Source organism: Panthera tigris, chromosome C1 (genome assembly GCF_018350195.1).
Source record: "Panthera tigris isolate Pti1 chromosome C1, P.tigris_Pti1_mat1.1, whole genome shotgun sequence".
NCBI classification, from domain to species: Eukaryota; Metazoa; Chordata; class Mammalia; order Carnivora; family Felidae; genus Panthera; species Panthera tigris.
The window spans coordinates 119156876-119175463 of NC_056667.1; the positions used below are offsets into that span (position 1 = coordinate 119156876).

Sequence of the window (18588 nt, forward strand, 5' to 3'; positions counted from 1 at the left end):
GCTACAGCATTGCTAACTGTAGTCACTGTGTTCTTCATTATATCCCCAGGACCTATCTATCTTATAACTGCAAGTACCTTTTGTGCTTTTTTGTTCCTCTTCACCCATTTCCCTCACCCCCACCTTCACTTCCGGCAACCACCAATCTGTTCTCTGAATTCAGTTGTTTTGGACTCCGCTTACAAGTGAAATAACACAGCATTTGTTTTTCTCTGATTTATTTCACTTAGCATAAATCTTATCCTCAAGGTCCATCCATGGTGCTGCAAATTATAGGATTTCCTCTTTTCTTTTATGCCTGAATAATATTCCTGGGTGTGTGTGTGTGTGTTTACATGTACACCACATCTTATTTAACCAAGGATGGACACTTAGATTATTTTCATATCTTGGTTATTGTGAGTAATGCTGCAGTGAAGATGGGGGTTCAGATACCCTCTTTGAGATACTGATTTCATTTCCTTCTGATTAATACCCAGAAATGAAATTGCTGGATCATACGGTAGTTCTGATTTAAAATTTTTTAATTTTTAATTTTTTGAGGAACCTCCATACTGTTTTCCATAGTGGCTGTACCAATTTACAATCTCACCAGCAGTGCATGAGATTCCCTTTTCTCCATAGCTTTGCCAATATTAGTTATCTCTTATCTTTTTGATGATAGCCCTTCTTTCGATTTGCATTTCTCTGATGATTACTGATGTTCAGCAACTCTCATCCTTTTTCTAATACTCTCTAATAGTTTCCAGTTGCTTCTTAGTTTATCTCTTTCCAGGGGCAGCTGGGACGAATGTATTAAATTGAAGTTGAATATTGAATAGAGTGAGGAAGAGAATCTTCCCCCCTCCCCCCCGCCCTTCCCCATTGCCTCTGTGGTCATGCCTGCCATCGAGAGGAGGCAGCATGGACTCCTTGCTAGAGATTTCACCTGAGTGTCCCACCCAGTCTTCCATAGCTCACTAGGGGCTTGGTGATTTCATTAGACCACTTGGGATCCCCAGTTCTGCCCAGCCCTGCCAATGGGCAGCTGTGTGACCTTGGGCAAGTCACAGTTCCCTTATTTGTCAGGAGAGGGATTTGTGATTTCAGATCTGTGTGTATTTGTGACTTATTTCATCATTTTTCTGAAGCCTTATCCTCCTCCAGGAAAAAAACTATTCCAAATGGATTAAAGCTAGTTTACAAATACGCATATGAAGCAGTGATAGAGAAAAGGGGAAGTGAAGCAAAAGGAAAAAGAAATGGGAGTTGGGGATAAGGCTACAACATTTGTCATAGGCCACAAAATGCCTTGTTTTTCTAAGGGTGGGCCACAGATTTGGCTCTAAGCTTTCTGGCAGCCAACAAAAAAGAGAAAAACATGATGAATTACCCAATTCTGTTTCCACACAGAAGAAAAATCGGTCCCACAGAATCACCGAAATTCTTAATAATAAGACCAAAGGACATCTTTTGGCTCCTCATTAAAGAGGACGTATTGTTCTCTGTGACACTGTGCTCATCAGTGCTCAGCCATGAATAGCGGAGCTCTACATCTCCAGCATCTGTCATTCTGGGACTGTGACATCGCATCCAGTGACCTATCGGGAAAAGTCCTTCACTGGGGACAGTGTGATAGAGTCTAGGCATGTGGCTCTGCTCTCTGCTGGTCAGGCTAACTCCAGGGGTAGATTTTTATTCCTGCGTCTTTGTTTGTTTGTTTTTCTTGTATAGGTGCTACATCCATGAAGTAAAAAATTAAAATTAAAAAAAAAATTCAGATACTGCCAAAGAGCACAAAATATACAGCTGATGTCTCTCCCTGTTCCCATTGTATACCCTGGTTTTATTCCCTGGAAAGGATCATCTTTGCCTATTTAGGTTTTAGATTTTTCAGAGAGGTCACTTGTGCATCTCCAACTATGTATGTTTCATTCAAGTCTAATAAGAGGAGGAATTTAGCTCACTATACTACTCACCACATCCCCTTTGTTTCCCATTATCCAGTCTTATAATTATTATCTGTTGTCCTGTGATCACTTGTATAGCTGTAATCTACATAAGCTTCTGTTTCTTGACTCATTAATATAAGATAGTTTCTCCAAGGGGCGCCTGGGTGGCTCAGTCGGTTAAGCGGCCGACTTCGGCTCAGGTCATGATCTCGCGGTCTGTGAGTTCGAGCCCCGCGTCGGGCTCTGTGCTGACAGCTTGGAGCCTGGAGCCTGTTTCAGATTCTGTGTCTCCCTCTCTCTCTGACCCTCCCCCATTCATGCTCTGTCTCTCTCTGTCTCAAAAATAAATAAACGTTAAAAAAAAATTTTTTTAAAGATAGTTTCTCCTGGTTCCTAGCTACTTAGGGTAAATGTTTTGGTATCTGTTTTTCCTTCTTCCTTTCAGCCTCCATCTACCATCATATCATCACTTTTACAATGTTCAGGGCATAATATTTAAAATCTGTTCAATAATAATAGCAATTAAATTGTCCATGCTTAATCTACAGGTAAATTGTAAAAGTAAATTTATAAAGAGTGTTTACAATAAGAACTAAGAGTTGTGATGGTGTCAAAGAAAAGGAAATGTGATCTCCTTGACCATAATGGTGCCGTTTGATGGGAAATATTCAAAATATTACAGTCAAGAGGAATATCTTCATTTATTCATTGACTCACCAAATATTTATTGCGTCCATATTATGGGTCAGGCATTGTTCTGGGTACTTTGGATATATTCATGAAAAATATCGTTCCCTCACAGAGCTTAGAGTCTTTTGGGGGAAGATAGACAATAAAGAACTAATTTAATAAAAAATTGAGTTATTTATGGAAGTAATATGCACTCTGAAAAAAATGAAAGCTGAAAAGGTATATGAAGAGGGACATGGTTTGGAGGCAGTTGTAACTTTAAGTCAGTGTGGCCTCATTGAGAAGGGAATATGGGAGCTAAGACTTGAGAGAAGAGGGTTCCAAGCAAAGGGGACCGCGAGCGTGAAGGCTCCAAACAGAAGCCTGCCGGGAGTGCAGTGACGTGGGGGAGAGGGGCAATAGCAGAGGTGCAGACAAGTTAGGGGGGCCAGATCGGGTAGAGCTTTGTAGGTCAGAATAAAGACTTTGAGTTTACTCTGACTGAGATGGAAATTCTTGAAGGGTTTTGAGCAGATGAGGAACATAATCTGTTCTGTTCATAATCGGTTTTAGAAGGAACTCTCTGATTACTGATCAAAGGGGTGAAGTTGGCAGCAGGGAGATTCTTTAGCACCCTGTAGCCATGCTCACAGAAGGATGGTGGCCATGACGGGTGGCTAGCAGTTGGTGGGATTCTTCATCTATTTTGGAGGTAGAACCAACCGGATGTCATGACAGATTGGATTTGGGTGTGAGGAAGAGGGGACTCAAGAATGATTCTGAGATGTTTGGCCTGAGCCAGTGGAGTGGTCTCTATGAAAATTCACTGAACATCAGGCACGTTGTAATTTGCCTTGTCTGTATACAGCTTACTTTTCTTGAGTTTCTGATTGCCTTTTTTTCCCTTTTTGACCAAGAAGCACATAGCTTTACCTGTAGCTAAGATCACCCAGGTTCTTTAGCTGTTTACTAACATAAATTTACTATCTTCTCGAGGACACTCTTGATTGAGGCCTCTTTCTGTTCCATTTTGAGTGATTGCTTTTTACGCCTGTGGCACCCCTGCTATGCTGGGATGTCTTTTGCATTCTTTTGATTTCAAATGCATTCTTTCTGCACCACTTTTACCATCTCCTAGATTCTGTGTATCCCTTCTTTGCAAATTCCCTTAGAGTTTTACAGTGGTCCTTAGCCCCTTTTCACCTTGGCGTCCTTGGGAATTATGATACTTTCCTGTCACTGGCAGTACTCTTAGGAGATATTGGAGCATGGTGGGTTTTATATGGATTCTTAATCCCTTGTCCATGTTTCTTGAATCTAAAAAAAACCACTGAAAACAGGTCTGTTCTTTCTAAGTGTGGATACAAAACTCATTTGGAAACAAAACATGACCTGAACCTACTTAAGACTATTTTTAGTCTTTATTGATCCCACTTACAGGAATTTTCATAAGTTTTGCTGCAGAAATAATAATTTCTTCAAGTGTACAGTTTGCTCTAGATTTCACTTGGGCTCTACATAATATGTAGTATATGCCTCTTATGTCCACTAAAGTGCAAACATTTAAAAAGTTCTGAATTCTGAAACACCTATGGCCCCAAAGGGTTTGGATAAGGGGCTGAGGATGTACAGTGTTATGTTCTCTGGTAAACACTTGATGTGTAGCTTTTTAAGTCCAGAGCCATGAACTGTAATTGTAGGTGAAACCGGGGCTGAGGGGTTGCATGACTGAAGACTCAGCAGACTCCTAGCAATGCATCAGACAGTGGGGTCTCTCTTACCTGTAAGGGAAATGCCATAGCCACAGGGCACCGAATTATTCAAACATCTTTTCTGTTTGGTTTTGGAATGTGTTCTGTGTTTGAGGTTCCTCTCCACAGAGTTTCTTGGTTAGGTGCAATTTAGACTAAAAGTGGCTTATGTTTGCAGTGTTTCAGTACGTCCCAGCTGAAACTGTGTGGTGGGTGGCCAGGTAGCACTGTCTGAGGAGGGCATGATTATCTTTCAGGCTGTTTTCTGTACATGCCCAATTGGGGCCTTTTTCTTCTTGTTGATCCCTTTTTCTTGAGGGTTTCATGAGCTTCTACCCTCTGTCTACATCCTCCTTCTACCCTCCTAGCCTGTCGTAAAGCCCCATGACTGCAGATTCCTATGTTCAGAGGTCCATAAATGAGATTTCAGGCTTATAACTGAGTTCATTTCAACAACACACGAGTAGGAGGCGCCTGTGTGCAGAGCACTTGTACTTGCCTATGACTACCTAAACATCGCAACAAGTTTGAGTAAGTAGGACAGGCATTATTCCTCGTGTATGATGGGAGTAATGGACAAGAGGGACCAAATGACTTGCCAGAAGTCTCAGAGCAGGTGATGGAACTGGAGTTTAAACCCTGGTTAATTCACTCTCTTTCAAACTGTTGGCAGTGGAGGAGGAAACTGTGTACTGAACACTCTTAAAAACTGCAGGAATCAAACCAATCACCTGTAGTGGCAAGTGGGCATTGTTAAAATCTTAGACTAAGAAACCTCACAAGGGACCTCTGCGTGGTCACTTACTCAGATTTTCAGAAAGTCAGAGGGTCTACCCTGACCTCCAGGGAAAAAGAGAGAGGGGCTGGTGGGTTTCAAGAAGTCCTCCTGATTTTTGTGCCCTACCCCAGCCTGCCTGTATGTCCCACACATCCCTCCCTTGGCCCAGCAGTGGTTCTGCCTCCAGCTGCTTCCATATGCTGTTGAGTGAGACCTCAGTCTTGGCAGTGATTTCTGGGAGGAGGGTTAAGAGGCTTGTAAACCCTGAGATGACCCACAGCATCCTTCCCTCAGGGCCTTTATGAACTGGGAAAGGAGGCAGTCTCTGAGCAGTGGTCAGACACAACTTGGTCTGAAGGTAGAAGTTTGAGCTAGATGGTACTGGGGGTCTCAGCCTCTTGTTTTCAAGCTACTGACTGGTTGTTACGGACCAGTAACCCTATGCAGACTCAGATCTGTAGCCACTAGGGGGAGCTTTCCTCCCGCTGAACCAGAATGTGACTGAGAGGAAAGGCCCCATGGATATCAACAGTTAAGACTTGTCCTAAACGAGGATGCCAAGTGAGGATCATCTGTATTTGCTAAGCTTGGAGTTTAGGGAGCTGTGTCAATTAAGCACCAGTCTCTTCCCCTCACAAGTTTCAAGCAAATGAAGAAAGGCATGAGAGTCTGTCGGAGATTAAAATAAAAGATAAAGTGTATTATAGAGAGAGCCTTAGATATGCTGCCAAATGGGTTCATTAATACTTGCCTACCAAACTATCCCATTTGAGCCCCAGAAACAACTGGACAGCCATAGGCTTCCCCACTGGGACAGCCACGTACCTCATGACAGAAAAGACACTTGTATCCTGAAGTCAGGCTGCTCAGAAAGGAGGGACTGCAGTAGTGGCTGAGAGGCATGTGACATTTTCCTTCCATGTCTCAGACCTTTTGGATGAGTCACACACGTGCCCACTCTGTTAGGGGTGAAAATGTTCTCCCAGAGGCTTCCCTCCTGGGAGGTAGATGTTCCCTCCTTTTGTAAATGTGTGCAGTAGAGTATCAGTCTTCTCCTCTCCATATTTTTGTCTCTTAAACCTATCGGACTTGACATTGATATTATGATTGACCTATCAGACTTGACGTTGATATTATGATCCATAATATCATTGATATTATGATCCATATTTCCTCTTAGTAGTTCTAACATTGGTGCCACCTTCTAAAGCTTCTTCCTGGGAATGAACAAAGTTTTGTAGTGTGTTCTCCAGGGACCATTCCCTGGGGAGCCATTTAGCTTTTCTCCCTGGATTTCACTTAGTTCCTACCAAGACCAAGAGGATAAAACCTACTAAGGGCAGCATAGGTAAGACAATAATTGCTCTGACCCAGGCCTTTGTTAGATGTCAGTCTTAAAGGTGTCTGTCTCTTGGGAAGGATTATGGGACTGCAGAGAGATAAAAGCATACAAGATTTCTTTGAACAAGGAACACTGTGTGAGTAGACCCACTTGCTGAATTTGAAGCATCTAGTAAGAACTAGGGACCTTGTTCACTAGGGCTTTCATCTATCAGAAAATAGTTCTCACTTGCAGACAAGGCCACAGTAGCTGCTGTAAGGGGCTAAGATTTTTTTAAAGGGTTTTAGAATAAGACTATTAACCTAACCTATCCACGTAAGCTGAGCCAGAAGCCCCCATTTCTCCATATGGCCCCACAAGGTCATGCCTGGTGACTGTTTTCTCAAGGCAGACCCACTTGGTAACCTCTGCTCTCCCCTCTTGAACCAAATCCAATTGAAGTGTAAGAAACAGGAAGCAGACAGTTGGAGGTCAAATACCAGCCAAGTAGAGAAGGAGGCTTACATCTGTGGACTTGTACACAGACCCTGCTGTCGTGCCTGCCTTAAAACTGTCCCACCCAGGCCTGGGCAGGAGCTGTGGAAACTCTCAGCAGGCGGAGGATGCTTGCCTCCTGACTGGGCTACAAGAATGCTCTCAGGCCTCGGGAAGCCCCATTCTTCCCCTTATTCCTGGACATTTCACAGGACTGAAGCAAGGTGTTGGAGAGCGTTCAGAATGCTCTTGATGAGAAGCAGAAGCGTTCTCCTCTCTGGAAAAAAAGAACAAGGACATGGTTCCCCCAAATCTAGGATTAATTTGAAAGTAGTTAAAAAAAAAAAATTTAAAGGCTATTTTTTATTTTAAAAATACTTTTATACCAGAGTAGAGAACTCTAAATTTTTTGTTTTAGCGTCAGGCCCCATGTTTTGTCTTACTATTGTAGGCACCCAGCACAGGGTCTGGTAATTATTTGTTTCCTGAATGATATTTAGAACAATTTTTTTTTTTTTTTTTTTTGCAAGAGAGAGAGAGAGAGAGAGAACACGCATGCGCACGGGGGAGAAGGAGAGAGAGAACAATTTTTTTAATGTGTAACCTAGTGGTTCCCAGATTTTTGGAAAAAGTAGGTCAGTAAAATGAAATGTAAAAGAACTTGGGGCACTGATGACTTTGTATTTTACAACGTAAGTATGTTAAAAAATAATAATTATTACCTCAAACATCACCATAATGTCGTAAGTAAACAATATGTTTTAATATAAAGAAGGTGGGAAGAACAAAACCGTAGAATAAAGAAAGAAAGCCGTTTTGTGGCCTTAGCCGCGTGCACACAGACACATCTGAATTGTGCCTATTTTTCTCATTTTGCAGTCAGTCGGGAGAAGCTTGGTCATGATCTGGCGTTGAGAAGCCCCAGATTCTTCTGGAATACTGCCCAGACTTGAGAGATGTCTTAAGAGCCACTTAGTGTGTTCTCACTCTTTGCTGTTGTTTTTTCCAAACAGAGCACTGTCAGAAAAAATCGTCTCAGTCCTGCCAAGGATGAAGTGTCCACACCAGCTGGAGCCCCACCAGATCCAGGGCATGGATTTTATTCACATATTTCCTGTTGTTCAGGTGAGAGCCTCTGTGTGGTTTCTTGTCCTCTGAACACCAGAATTCCTATAACGGGTCTGGCTCTTGGGCCATCCGGCCTAGATCCTGGATTTAACGGGTGTGGCGTGGAGTTGGTGGAGCAAGACGTGATGGGACTTCCTGACGTCATCCTCAGAAGTTCGCCAGTGTTCTTCCCTAGGTTCACACTGTCACCTGTTGTGACCTTTGAATGTTCCCATTAATTGCTTTTCATTGCCCTTTTGGTAAAGGTAGAACTCCAGAGCCCTCCATGTTCTGGTCCTGTCCCACTTATCCAGCCTGACTTTATTCCTTGCTTTTCTTTATTCTTTCTGTTCTAGCTCCTCTGACTTTCAGATTTCCTCATCCATCTTGTGCTTCCTCCTGTCACAAGGCCTTTCCCTCAAGCTGGAAAGCTCTTACCTTTCTCTCCCTACCTGCTTAATTCATATTCATCTTTCTGATCTCAGTTCCACCCAGCCTCCTCAAGAAAGCTTCCCATGAGCCCCTAATCTAGAACAGGTTCCTTTGCTGTATCCATTCATACCGGCCATATTCCTTTCCTTTGTAGGAATCCTTCCTTACTATTGTTTGTAACCATGTATATCTGTCTGGTTATTTCTGTCCCTCCTGTCAGACTAAGCTTCTTGGGGGCAGGTGCCATGGCTGTCCTGCTCACTGTTGTGTTTTCAGCACCTGGTGGAATGTCTGGGACTGTGTAGGCAATTAGTCTTTATTTGGTGACTGGATGTCTAATGGGAGGCTAATTTCCACCGTGGCTATTTCCCAAGCTCCTGTGAGTAAGTGGCATATGCTGTACAGCCCCCTATATTCTTGCAGTCTTGTGTCTCACCCTCCCCTTCAGGCACTTCAAGAAGAGGAGGAGCAAAGGAAAGGGCCTGCTGTGTGAACAGCGCTTTGCAAATGATCCTGATAGAGTTGTTGGAAGCATCTATTATAATCCCAGTCTTATGTCTGAGGAGAGTGAGACTCAGAGCGAGTAACTGATTTACCTAAGGGCAGAGAACTGGTGAGCTGTCAAGCAGGATTCCAGTCTAAACTCCTTGTCACTAAACCTTGTGCTTTCCCACTCTGCCATTCATGCGGTCCTTGATTCAGAAGTCTTCTAAGCCTGTGTTAAGATTATAACAGTATGGGGGTGCCTGGGTGGCTCAGTCAGCTAAGCATCTGATATCAGCTCAGGTCAGTGATCTCACAGTTGGTGGGTTCGAGCCCTGCATCGGGCTCTGTGCTGACAGCTCAGAACCTGGAGCCTGCAGCCTGCTTTGGATTCCGTCTCCCTCTCTCTCTGCCCCTTCCCTGCTTGTGTTCTGTCTCTCTCATAAGTAAATGAACATTAAAAAACTAAAAAAAAGATTATAATAGTACAGGGGTTGAGAGCATGGTCTCCAGCGACTTCCTGGGTTCAAATCTTGCCTCTGCCACTTAGCTGTGTGACCTTGGGCAAATGACTTAACTTCTCATCTGTTAAATAGAAGCAATAATAGTACTTACCTGATAGGATGAGAATTAAGTACTTTAGTATGTATAAAGCACTTAGCTGAAGGACCAGCACATCTTAGTAAGTGCTTTGTAAGTATCATATAGTTGTTTCTATTTTTGTTACTGTTATTGGGGACTTCCCCCAAACTAGACTTTCAATCAAATACCATGAAATTTGTGAATTGGAAGTTAAAACTTTAACTCAGGATTCGATCTGTAGGTTCATTAGACTTTCTGACGCAGGAGGATGATACCTGATTCCTTTTGTGAAAACAGGAGCTAGCGACCCTGTGTTGGGTATTACTGAAACTTCCACTACCACCATAATGTGAAGTTGTTGCCTTTCCCCCCAAAGCCTAAATCTCTAGTGATTAGGCCTTACTCAGCCCTATGCTAGAACTCTGAGAGCAACAAATCTGATCCAGAGAGGAAAAGGCAATGAAAGGGAAGTGATCTTCTTTCGCTAGCTTAGGCATTTTGAGCATCTGAATGTTCCCTGTTGTACGTGGAATGCTGGAAGGCTTCCTCTCTGGATGTGAGAACCTAGGTTAGTGGTTACCAGATTTCTTAATTAAAGCACACATGGAGGTTGGCCTATGGTTGCCACCTGTAATTTGTCGAGATGTTGAAAGAACATCTTTCAAAGTAACAACTGTCAAAGCAAACAGACTCTTAAATACAGAGAACAAACCGGTGGTTGCCAAAGGGGAAGTGGGTGGGGGATGGGCAGAATAAGTGAAGGGGATAAAGAGGTAAAGACTTCCAGTTATAAAATAGTCATGGACGTGAAAAGTACAGCAGTGGGAATACAGTCGATACCATTGTAATAACGTTGCGTGGTGACAGATGGTGACTGTACTTACTGTGGTGAGCACTGAGCAGTGTACAGAATTGCTGAATCACTATGTTGTACACCTGAAACTAATAGAATGTTGTATATCATTTATACTTTAATGAAAAAGCCATTTTTTTAAGTGACAACTATCTTGCTTTATCGTTTCCTAAAAGAAACGCGTTTTAACCCCCCAGTCTTGGAATAAAGGACAGTCCTTTGAATGGACAGTCCCTTAAATACATGAAAGTATTATGAAAAAGTAACCACAGCTTGTAGTTTGTACCTGTTTTGCCGGAGACCGGTGAAAGAGCAGTCGTCAAGTTAGTTGTCTTGTGTGATTCTTGAGGCTCACCTCCAGGTTTGCGCTGTTTAGCACAGCTGTAGTAACGCGCTGAACGCCAGCCTAGAGAAGAAGGGATCTGACTTCAGACCCCAGTACTTCTAGGTCACATCTTCTTCTCCCAGGCCAGACATGTGAATCCTGTGAGGGTAGGTATTTTTCTCAAATGCTAGGGACTTGGGGCAGAGCTTGGCTGTCCAAGAGGTTCCCTCCACAGCCCTTCACTCTAGGAAGTCTACTACAGCGATCGATTCTCTGAATCCTAAGACTCTTACCTTCCTTATCGGATCACACTTGCCAGGATCCAGCCAAATTAACAGCTCAGTGTAGATCTAATTTATGGAGGAGCATCTGAGAAAGAGACAACTTTGAAAGTCCAGAAACTGGATCTTCCCATCCAAAGGGAAGTAGAAACTGAGTTGAGCAAGGAGTCAGCCTCCATAGTTGTCCTGGGCCATGGTGCTGGATGGGGGTGCGGGAGAGGGTCTGGAGAAGCTCTGAAGGCTGTGTGAGCTTCTGCCCCTGCTTCTGGGTTTTAGTCAGTGCCTGAGGCTGTTGTTTGGAGGTGGGGTGGAATGGAGTGATGGAAATAAATGGAAGATACTAACAACAAAAGAATATCCCCCAGAGTTATTTGCAGCCACTCCTATCTTGGGCAAGTACTTCCTAAATACGTCCTTTCCTCGAGCTGGCTGCCCTCTGTGAGCAAGCATTCTGCCTATCCCTGCAGGAGCACCAGCCCATATGCCATGCATCTGCTGTCCTAAGTAGCTAAACCTTGCCAAGTGTGCTGTGCTCCAGAAGAAATACTACTACTGTCCACAAGCTGCTTTGGGGATGTAGTAGCTCTTTCTGGAAAGAGAACGGTGACTGACAGATGGCATCCTCCCTCCATAATGTTCTTCAGTCATATAGGGACTGAATGAAGAGCCAGGGAAGAGAAGCAAAGGCTGTTTTTGTATTTTACATTCTGTCCGGTCTTCCCGTGTGGAAGAGCCTGTGAGTTGTGACAGCTTTGTGCTTGCTACCTATGGAACAAGAACAGACAAATTCTGTAGTGGCTCTGAACTTCAGGTTCAGTACAACATGGCCAGTGCCAGTTGCCATATAATGTGTGGATTAAGAGAGCAAATGCCGTGACTGCCTCACTCACCTGAAGTCTAGGGCCGGGTATTCGGCAAACCTGTACTCAAATGCGAGTATTTGAGGGATTTTTCCATCGATGAAAGAGGAGGTTGTACTAGATGTTCTCTGAGGCTCTCTTCCCTTTCCCTGGTCTGTAGTACAGGCAGCACAGGGAAAGTTATGTTAAGATCTGCCACTGGAACCGGGGGGTTGTGGGGAACAACTATATTTTTGCTGTGCTTTAGTCGCAAAGTATGGTCCTTGTGATTTCCTTTGCTCCCCCGGTAGCTCTGTGAGGTGAAAGAAACTGATACTCTCACCTCGACTTTGCACAGAGCAAAACTGAGGATCTGAAGTGAGGCTTTAGAGCTCCTGCACGGCCACTCTGCTCCAGATGCCCTTGGCTCTTAGCCTCTCAGACGCCCGGCCGGCTGCTTTTCACATGGGACAGCATGTGTACGTGGGTAGTTTCTTGTCACCTAGTCAGTTCAGATGTGGTGATTCGGGTTGATAGGTCGTACCGTCTCTGAGTTGGCCTCGACCGCGATGGTGTTTCACCCCTGTCCTCACATGTCCTACCTCTCTTTCCCAGTGGCTGGTGAAGCGAGCTATAGAAACAAAGGAAGAAATGGGTGACTACATCCGCTCCTACTCCATTTCCCAGTTCCAAAAAACCTACAGTCTCCCCGAGGTCAGTATTCTCCTTCTCTTGTCCAACTGAGAACAGTGCACCTGCTCAGAGGCTCCCTGGGAAGGAGCAGGGGAAGCTCAGGCTCCCCATCCCTCCATGTGGCATCTCTGCCCCTACCCAGTCAGCTTTGAAAGGGGGCCTCCTGCTTCACAAGAACTGCCTCTTTAAGCAGGCACTGGGTGTAAAGCCCTGCGGTTTTGTCTCTTTCTCTCAACTTTGATACTTGATTCAGAATGTTTGTTAAATTATAAGAATGGGTATTTTTTTTTATAGCCATATAAAGCTTTTTGAGAGATCACCTAGGTGATTGCCAAGGGCGTTCCTATCATAATAGTTTAATAGCAGCCACCAGCACCACCACAGTAGTAATAACTGGTAACTATTGAATGTCTACTGCATGAATTCCCAGCCCCTTGCATGCCTACCCCTCTTTTGTCTTCACAGCCGCTCCCTGGTATAGGCGGTGGTGGCCCCGTTTACACATGGTGAAGCTGAGGCTTAGAGGCAGCTTGCCCAGGGTTTCAGAGCTCATAAGGATTTGAGTGAGAGTGGTTCTCTTCACCAGCACACTCTGTGGGCCCCCTCACTGTCACCGGCTGTGGGGCTCTGTTTCACAGCCACCTGCAGAGGCCCTAGCTTCTTCCCACGCAGAATATATTCCAGTCTGTTAGACGATAGAGGTGTCTGCAGGCAAAGCTGTGACGAGAAGTCAGTTTGTAAGACAGGGTTCTGAAAAGTCCAGTTGAGTTCCAGTCTTCACACAGGATTTGTTTAATCGCTGTGTTTTGTCTTACAGGATGACGACTTTGTAAAAAGAAAAGAAAAGGCCATCAAGACAGTTGTTGACCTTTCAGTAAGTTCCCCTGCCCTTATTCTTCTGTGAGGGAAGGACAGGTTCATGGCCTCCCAATAGCCCTGTGATTCAAATCCCAAAACCCTTGCCAAGGTCTTCCTGGGATTGCCTAGGATTGGACCTCAGGTGTGCGTGTGAAGGAAGCCCTGCCTGCCCCCGTGCCCATATCTGGATGCCAGCATTCATGGGCAGAAAATGCCACAACCACGTCCTGTGTCCTCCTTACTTCCAGTTTTACGGGAGAAACTTGCCAGATCCAAAGCCCTTCCTTACTTGTGCCAGTGGCAGGTGTAAACTTTGAATAGCTCCAAAGAGTAGATGATGAGCTGGAGGTGGCAAATTGAGATTAGCACCCCGTGATGGCTTTGGAGAGAGCTACTCCTGAGCTTTGTGTGGGACACACGGGGATGGCCTTGGTCAACACACACATTGTATCTTAACCGTGGGATCTGCACTCGCATGCCCACTCTGCGCTTCCATGCCTGGAGAACCGTGGGATCTCTGCTTGCAAGGGCTGAGAAGAGCTTTACAGAATATTCTGGGCCAGAGCCCAGTAGAAGCTCATCAGTGCCACCACCCCACCCCAGCCCCAGCCTTCCTACCTGAGCTGCTGGGAATGAAGCCACAATGCCTGGGGGTTTGTTTGCTTTCTTCCAAAAATAACGTGTAGCGTTTTTTTACTTATTTTTTCTACTTTAAGAGTAAATGTGTGGTCTTCCAAGGTGATCACTCTAAAAAGAGTAACAATCATTTGATGACATGAAATGCTCCTTTAAAACAAGAAAGCCTTGGGACACCTGGGTGGTCCAGTTGGTTAAGTGTCCGGCTCTTGGTTTCAGCTCAGGTCATGATCTCACAGCTTCGTGAGTTCAAGCCCCAGATCAGGCTCTGCACTGATGGCATGGAGCCTGCTTGGATATTCTCTCTCTCTCTCTCTCTCTCTCTCTCTGCCTCTCCCCCACTTGCGCTGTCTCTGTCTCTCCCAAAAATAAACTTTAAAAAAAAAAAAAAAAAGAAAGTCTTTGTCACTTTATAGTTGTAATTTGTATCTTTTTCACAATTCTATTTTGGAAATGGAAGGAGTAGAATACCATCAAGATAGTTATACACTAAAGCCAGGTACTATTTCCAGTTTCAGTGGCAGTATTTAATAATAATAATAAGAGGATATGATATGATATCAGAGTGAATTTTTTCCTGGTTATGAAATAGTCATTCAGTTTATTTTTTTATTTTTTATTTTTTTTATTTTTTTAAAGGTTGATAGAGGGGCGCCTGGGTGGCTCAGTCAGTTGGGCGTCTGACTTTGGCTTGGGTCATGACCTCATGGTCTGTGGGTTCGAGCCCCACATTGGGCTCTGTGCTGACAGCTCAGAGCCTGGAGCCTGCTTCGGATTCTGTGTCTCCCTCTCTCTCTGCCCCTCCCCTGCTCAAGCTCTGTCTCTGTCTGTCTCAAAAATAAATAAACATTAAAAAAAAATTAAATGAATTAAATAAAGGTTGCTAGATACAGAGGAAGAGAACCTTAATCTCACAACACAGAAGCAGCTTCTTTTGGAGCTTAGACATATTTCTTGCATGTTTTTAATGTGCATTTTTATACTGAATTGGAGTCCTATTTTAAATACAATTTTGTGGGCTTTTTTTTTTTTTTAGCTTACCAATATAGAGTTTTATAGGCAATTAAAGATTCCCCTAACTGCATTTGTCATGAAAACTAATAATCAATTTGTTGGATATGCTGTTGTTTTTTCTTGTTTTATATTATGCTTCATTTCTGGAGAGGTACAAGAACCAAGTGATGGTATTACCTCCCATACAGGGAATGGGGAGCCAGGAGCAGGAGAGGAGGGGAAATGCTCTTCTCCTTGGAAAGCCTATACTATCTGGATTTAATACCAAGTCTGTGCATTACTTATTCAAAAACGGTAAATAAAAGTAAAATTTCCGAAATGCTTAATTGAATATCTTCTTATGTAAATCTCACTCTGAGCCCTGGGTAGAGAGTGAGAAACAGTACAGTTTTCATTCGGCATTATCACCATGAAGGAAAGGCCAGCATAGCTGTCTGTCGTCCTATCCACGAAGTTGGGCCTGTCATCATCATGCCCGCTAAACATTTCAGGCCTCTGGGGACACATTCTTCCCCTCCTCTCATTTGTAGTGGAATTTTTAAAGATAATTGTCTTCTGTTTGGTAATAGGACTGCATAGAATTGAAGGAGGTAATGATAATGACAAATACATGGTACCCAGACATTGTTATAAGCATTTATATATAACCTACGCAGTCCTGACAACAGTCCTCTGAGGTAGTAGTATTTTTTCTTGTTTTTAACAGGCGAGGAAGCTCAGGCACAGATAGGTTACAAGTTGCACAAGGTCACATTGGTGATGATGGAGCCAGGATGCAAACCTAGTCTTGTAACTGTGGGCCTCTCGATACAGTGCTGTTGGCAGCTAATTACAAAATAATATCGAGATAAAGGAAAATGGGAAAAATTTGCAAGTCTCTTTGATAATACTCAGTTTATTTCCTTTTTTATGTGTGAATTTGCTCCTCAGTTGACTGTCCATACATTTGTAGCAGGAATGATAAAGAATTTTGATGGATGGCCAGAGCTGAACTTTGGGTTTTGTTGGTTTGCTTCTTCGCCTATCTATTGAAAATACCTCTCACTTCTGGCAGCTGTCTTCGTAGGTTTCTTAGCTGAGCTCCATTGCCATTAACTTCCATCCCTTCCACCCACCACTTCTGCAAGTGCTTCTTCACTTCCTTGCCTTGAAATGAGAGTTCCAGAAGCTTACAAGAGACTCCAGGGCTGCAGTGTCTGTCCCTGGCTTATCCTTGTGAGTCACATAAGAAATGAAGCCGCTTGCTGTTTTTCATTCACTGTCACTCTCTCTAAGGGAAATGTCTCCCTTTGCGAAGGGAATGAAGTCTTTCCTAGACTACCAGGGGTGTGGCTCTTTGCAGGTCTTGGGTTCTGACGCGTGTTTCCTTCCCTGCCCACCTTTTTGCCGGCACTGCCCTTCACATGCCTCCTCAGTTTTTCTTACCTACTCCTTATTGACGAATCTGGAATCCCAAATTTGAATTGTGAATAGTAAATTAAGGATTCAAATAAGGTCAAACAATGGGTGCCTAATTTCTGGACCCCGCCTTTTATAAAATATGTCCCTAGCCACCCTGTACTGATTGAGGGCCTTCTGTGTATTTGGCACCTAACTAGGTATCTTACAAGCATTGTGTCATTAACTCCTTACCAACAGTCAGGGAGTTACATATTATTATTTCTATATTCTTAAAATTATTTTTAATGTTGGGGCGCCTGGGTGGCTCAGTCAGTTAAGCATCCGACTTCAGCTCAGGTCATGATCTCACGGTTCGTGGGTTCGAGCCCTGCGTTGGGCTCTGTGCTGACAGCTCAGAGCCTGGAGCCTGTTTCAGATTCTGTGTCGCCCTCTCTCTGCCCCTCCCCGACTCGCGCTCTGTCTCTCTCTGTCTCAAAAATAAATAAACATTAAAAAAAATTATTTTTAATGTTTAATTTTGAGAGAGAGAGAGAGAGAGCATGAGCGGGGGAGGAGCAGGGAAAGAGGGAGAGAATCTGAAGCAGGCTCTGCGCTGTCAGTGCTAAGCCCGATGTGGGGCTCGAACCCACGAACCATGAGATCATGACCTGAGCCGAAGTCAGTTGCTCAACCAAGCCCCCAGACACCCCTATCATTGATTTGATTTTTAAAATCAGAAATTCAAAGCCAAAAGAGTTAACAAATTCCCTAGATATTTGCAAAATAGGAAGAGGCAGCCACATTTTGATTTTACATCTGACTCCTCAAACACGACAGGCATGGTGCTTCTCCCGCTTCCTCTCTTCACCTGGACTCTGACTTCCCACATATTTCTGGCACCAATTTTACAGCAATGTTCCTGACTTACTTCAGGGCTCTGGGATATTATTCATCTAGGTCCCAAAGACTCAAATGTATCCAGATTGGCTGGGTGCTTTCCCATCACCTCTTCAGTCCCCTATGGGGGCATTTACTATGACTTTTCCACTAGAAGAGCCTTTGTCCATCTAGAGAATGTCTGCCAAGTGGAGACTATCATGTTGTTTTCTTTCGTCATCTACTAACATAATACCATATTCCCTCAACCAGCAGGCTTTGACATATTCGTACTTAGCTATAACCTCTTTTTAATAAATAACTATTAAAGGGCCTGGGTGGCTCAGTTGGTTGATCTTCTGACTTCTGCTCAGGTCATGATTTCGCAGTTCCTGGGTTCAAGCCCCACATCAGGTTCTGTGCTGACAGCTCAGAGCCTGGGGCCTGTTTCAGATTCTGTGTCTCCCTCTCTCTCGGCCCCTCCCTACTCACACTCTGTCTCTCTCTGTCTCAAAAATAAATAAGCATTAAAAAAATAAAAAAATAACTATTAAAATATATTTTAATTTTTTTCAAAATGTTTAGCTTATTTTTATCCTTAGCCATCCTTATAGGATGCATTTGTCCTTGGTTATGTAGCCCAAATCTTTTGCATTTGTCCTTGGTTATGTAGCCCAGCCATTTTTTTGTGCATGATTTTTTTGTTTTAAAATAGCTTATTTATATTTTGTGCTGGTACCTTCATAATAATAATAGAAAATTAAGAAATGGGAAAAAATACAAAGACTAAGTCACCATGATATCACCATCCAGGGATAATTACTGACCTATATTCCAAGTAGGAAATATAAAATATGTATGTCAATGGAGAGAATTAGAGTTCTCTAAAAATGGTGTTATATTTTACGTTCTGTTTTGGTTTTTACTCAAGAATGTATAATTTTGCTTAAGACTATGTTTGCATGCCAGTAAATATACCTCCACATCATTTTTACTGGCTGTAGATTATTCATTGTGTGGTACTGATTTAACTAGCTTAGTTTGTATCTTTTTTTTTCTTTTGGCCATTATATAGGACATTCTCATAGCTAATTTTTTTCTTTTATCTTTATTAACCTAGGATACATTTCACGAAGTGGAATTGGGTCAAAGTTTATGCCTAAGGCTATTGTACCTCTTGGCAGATTGTCAGGCAGAAAGACTGCTGTGAACTTGAATTTCTGAGCTCATCACTTTGTGGTTCTCTCTCTTTGTTGTGGCCTCGTTGTTCTTCTTCCTGGGGAT

At 43.4% G+C, this 18588-nt stretch overlaps 1 protein-coding gene across 1 annotated transcript in view; it reads left to right on the plus strand.

The window, feature by feature from the left end:
• Window positions 1-18588, plus strand: part of CCDC93 (coiled-coil domain containing 93) — a 97198-nt gene that overhangs the window by 6767 nt on the left and 71843 nt on the right. The window contains exons 4-6 of the mRNA XM_042994280.1: window positions 7959-8070; window positions 12463-12561; window positions 13358-13414. Coding sequence (XP_042850214.1) covers window positions 7959-8070; window positions 12463-12561; window positions 13358-13414 — 268 coding nt within the window. The remainder of the gene's footprint in view (window positions 1-7958; window positions 8071-12462; window positions 12562-13357; window positions 13415-18588) is intronic.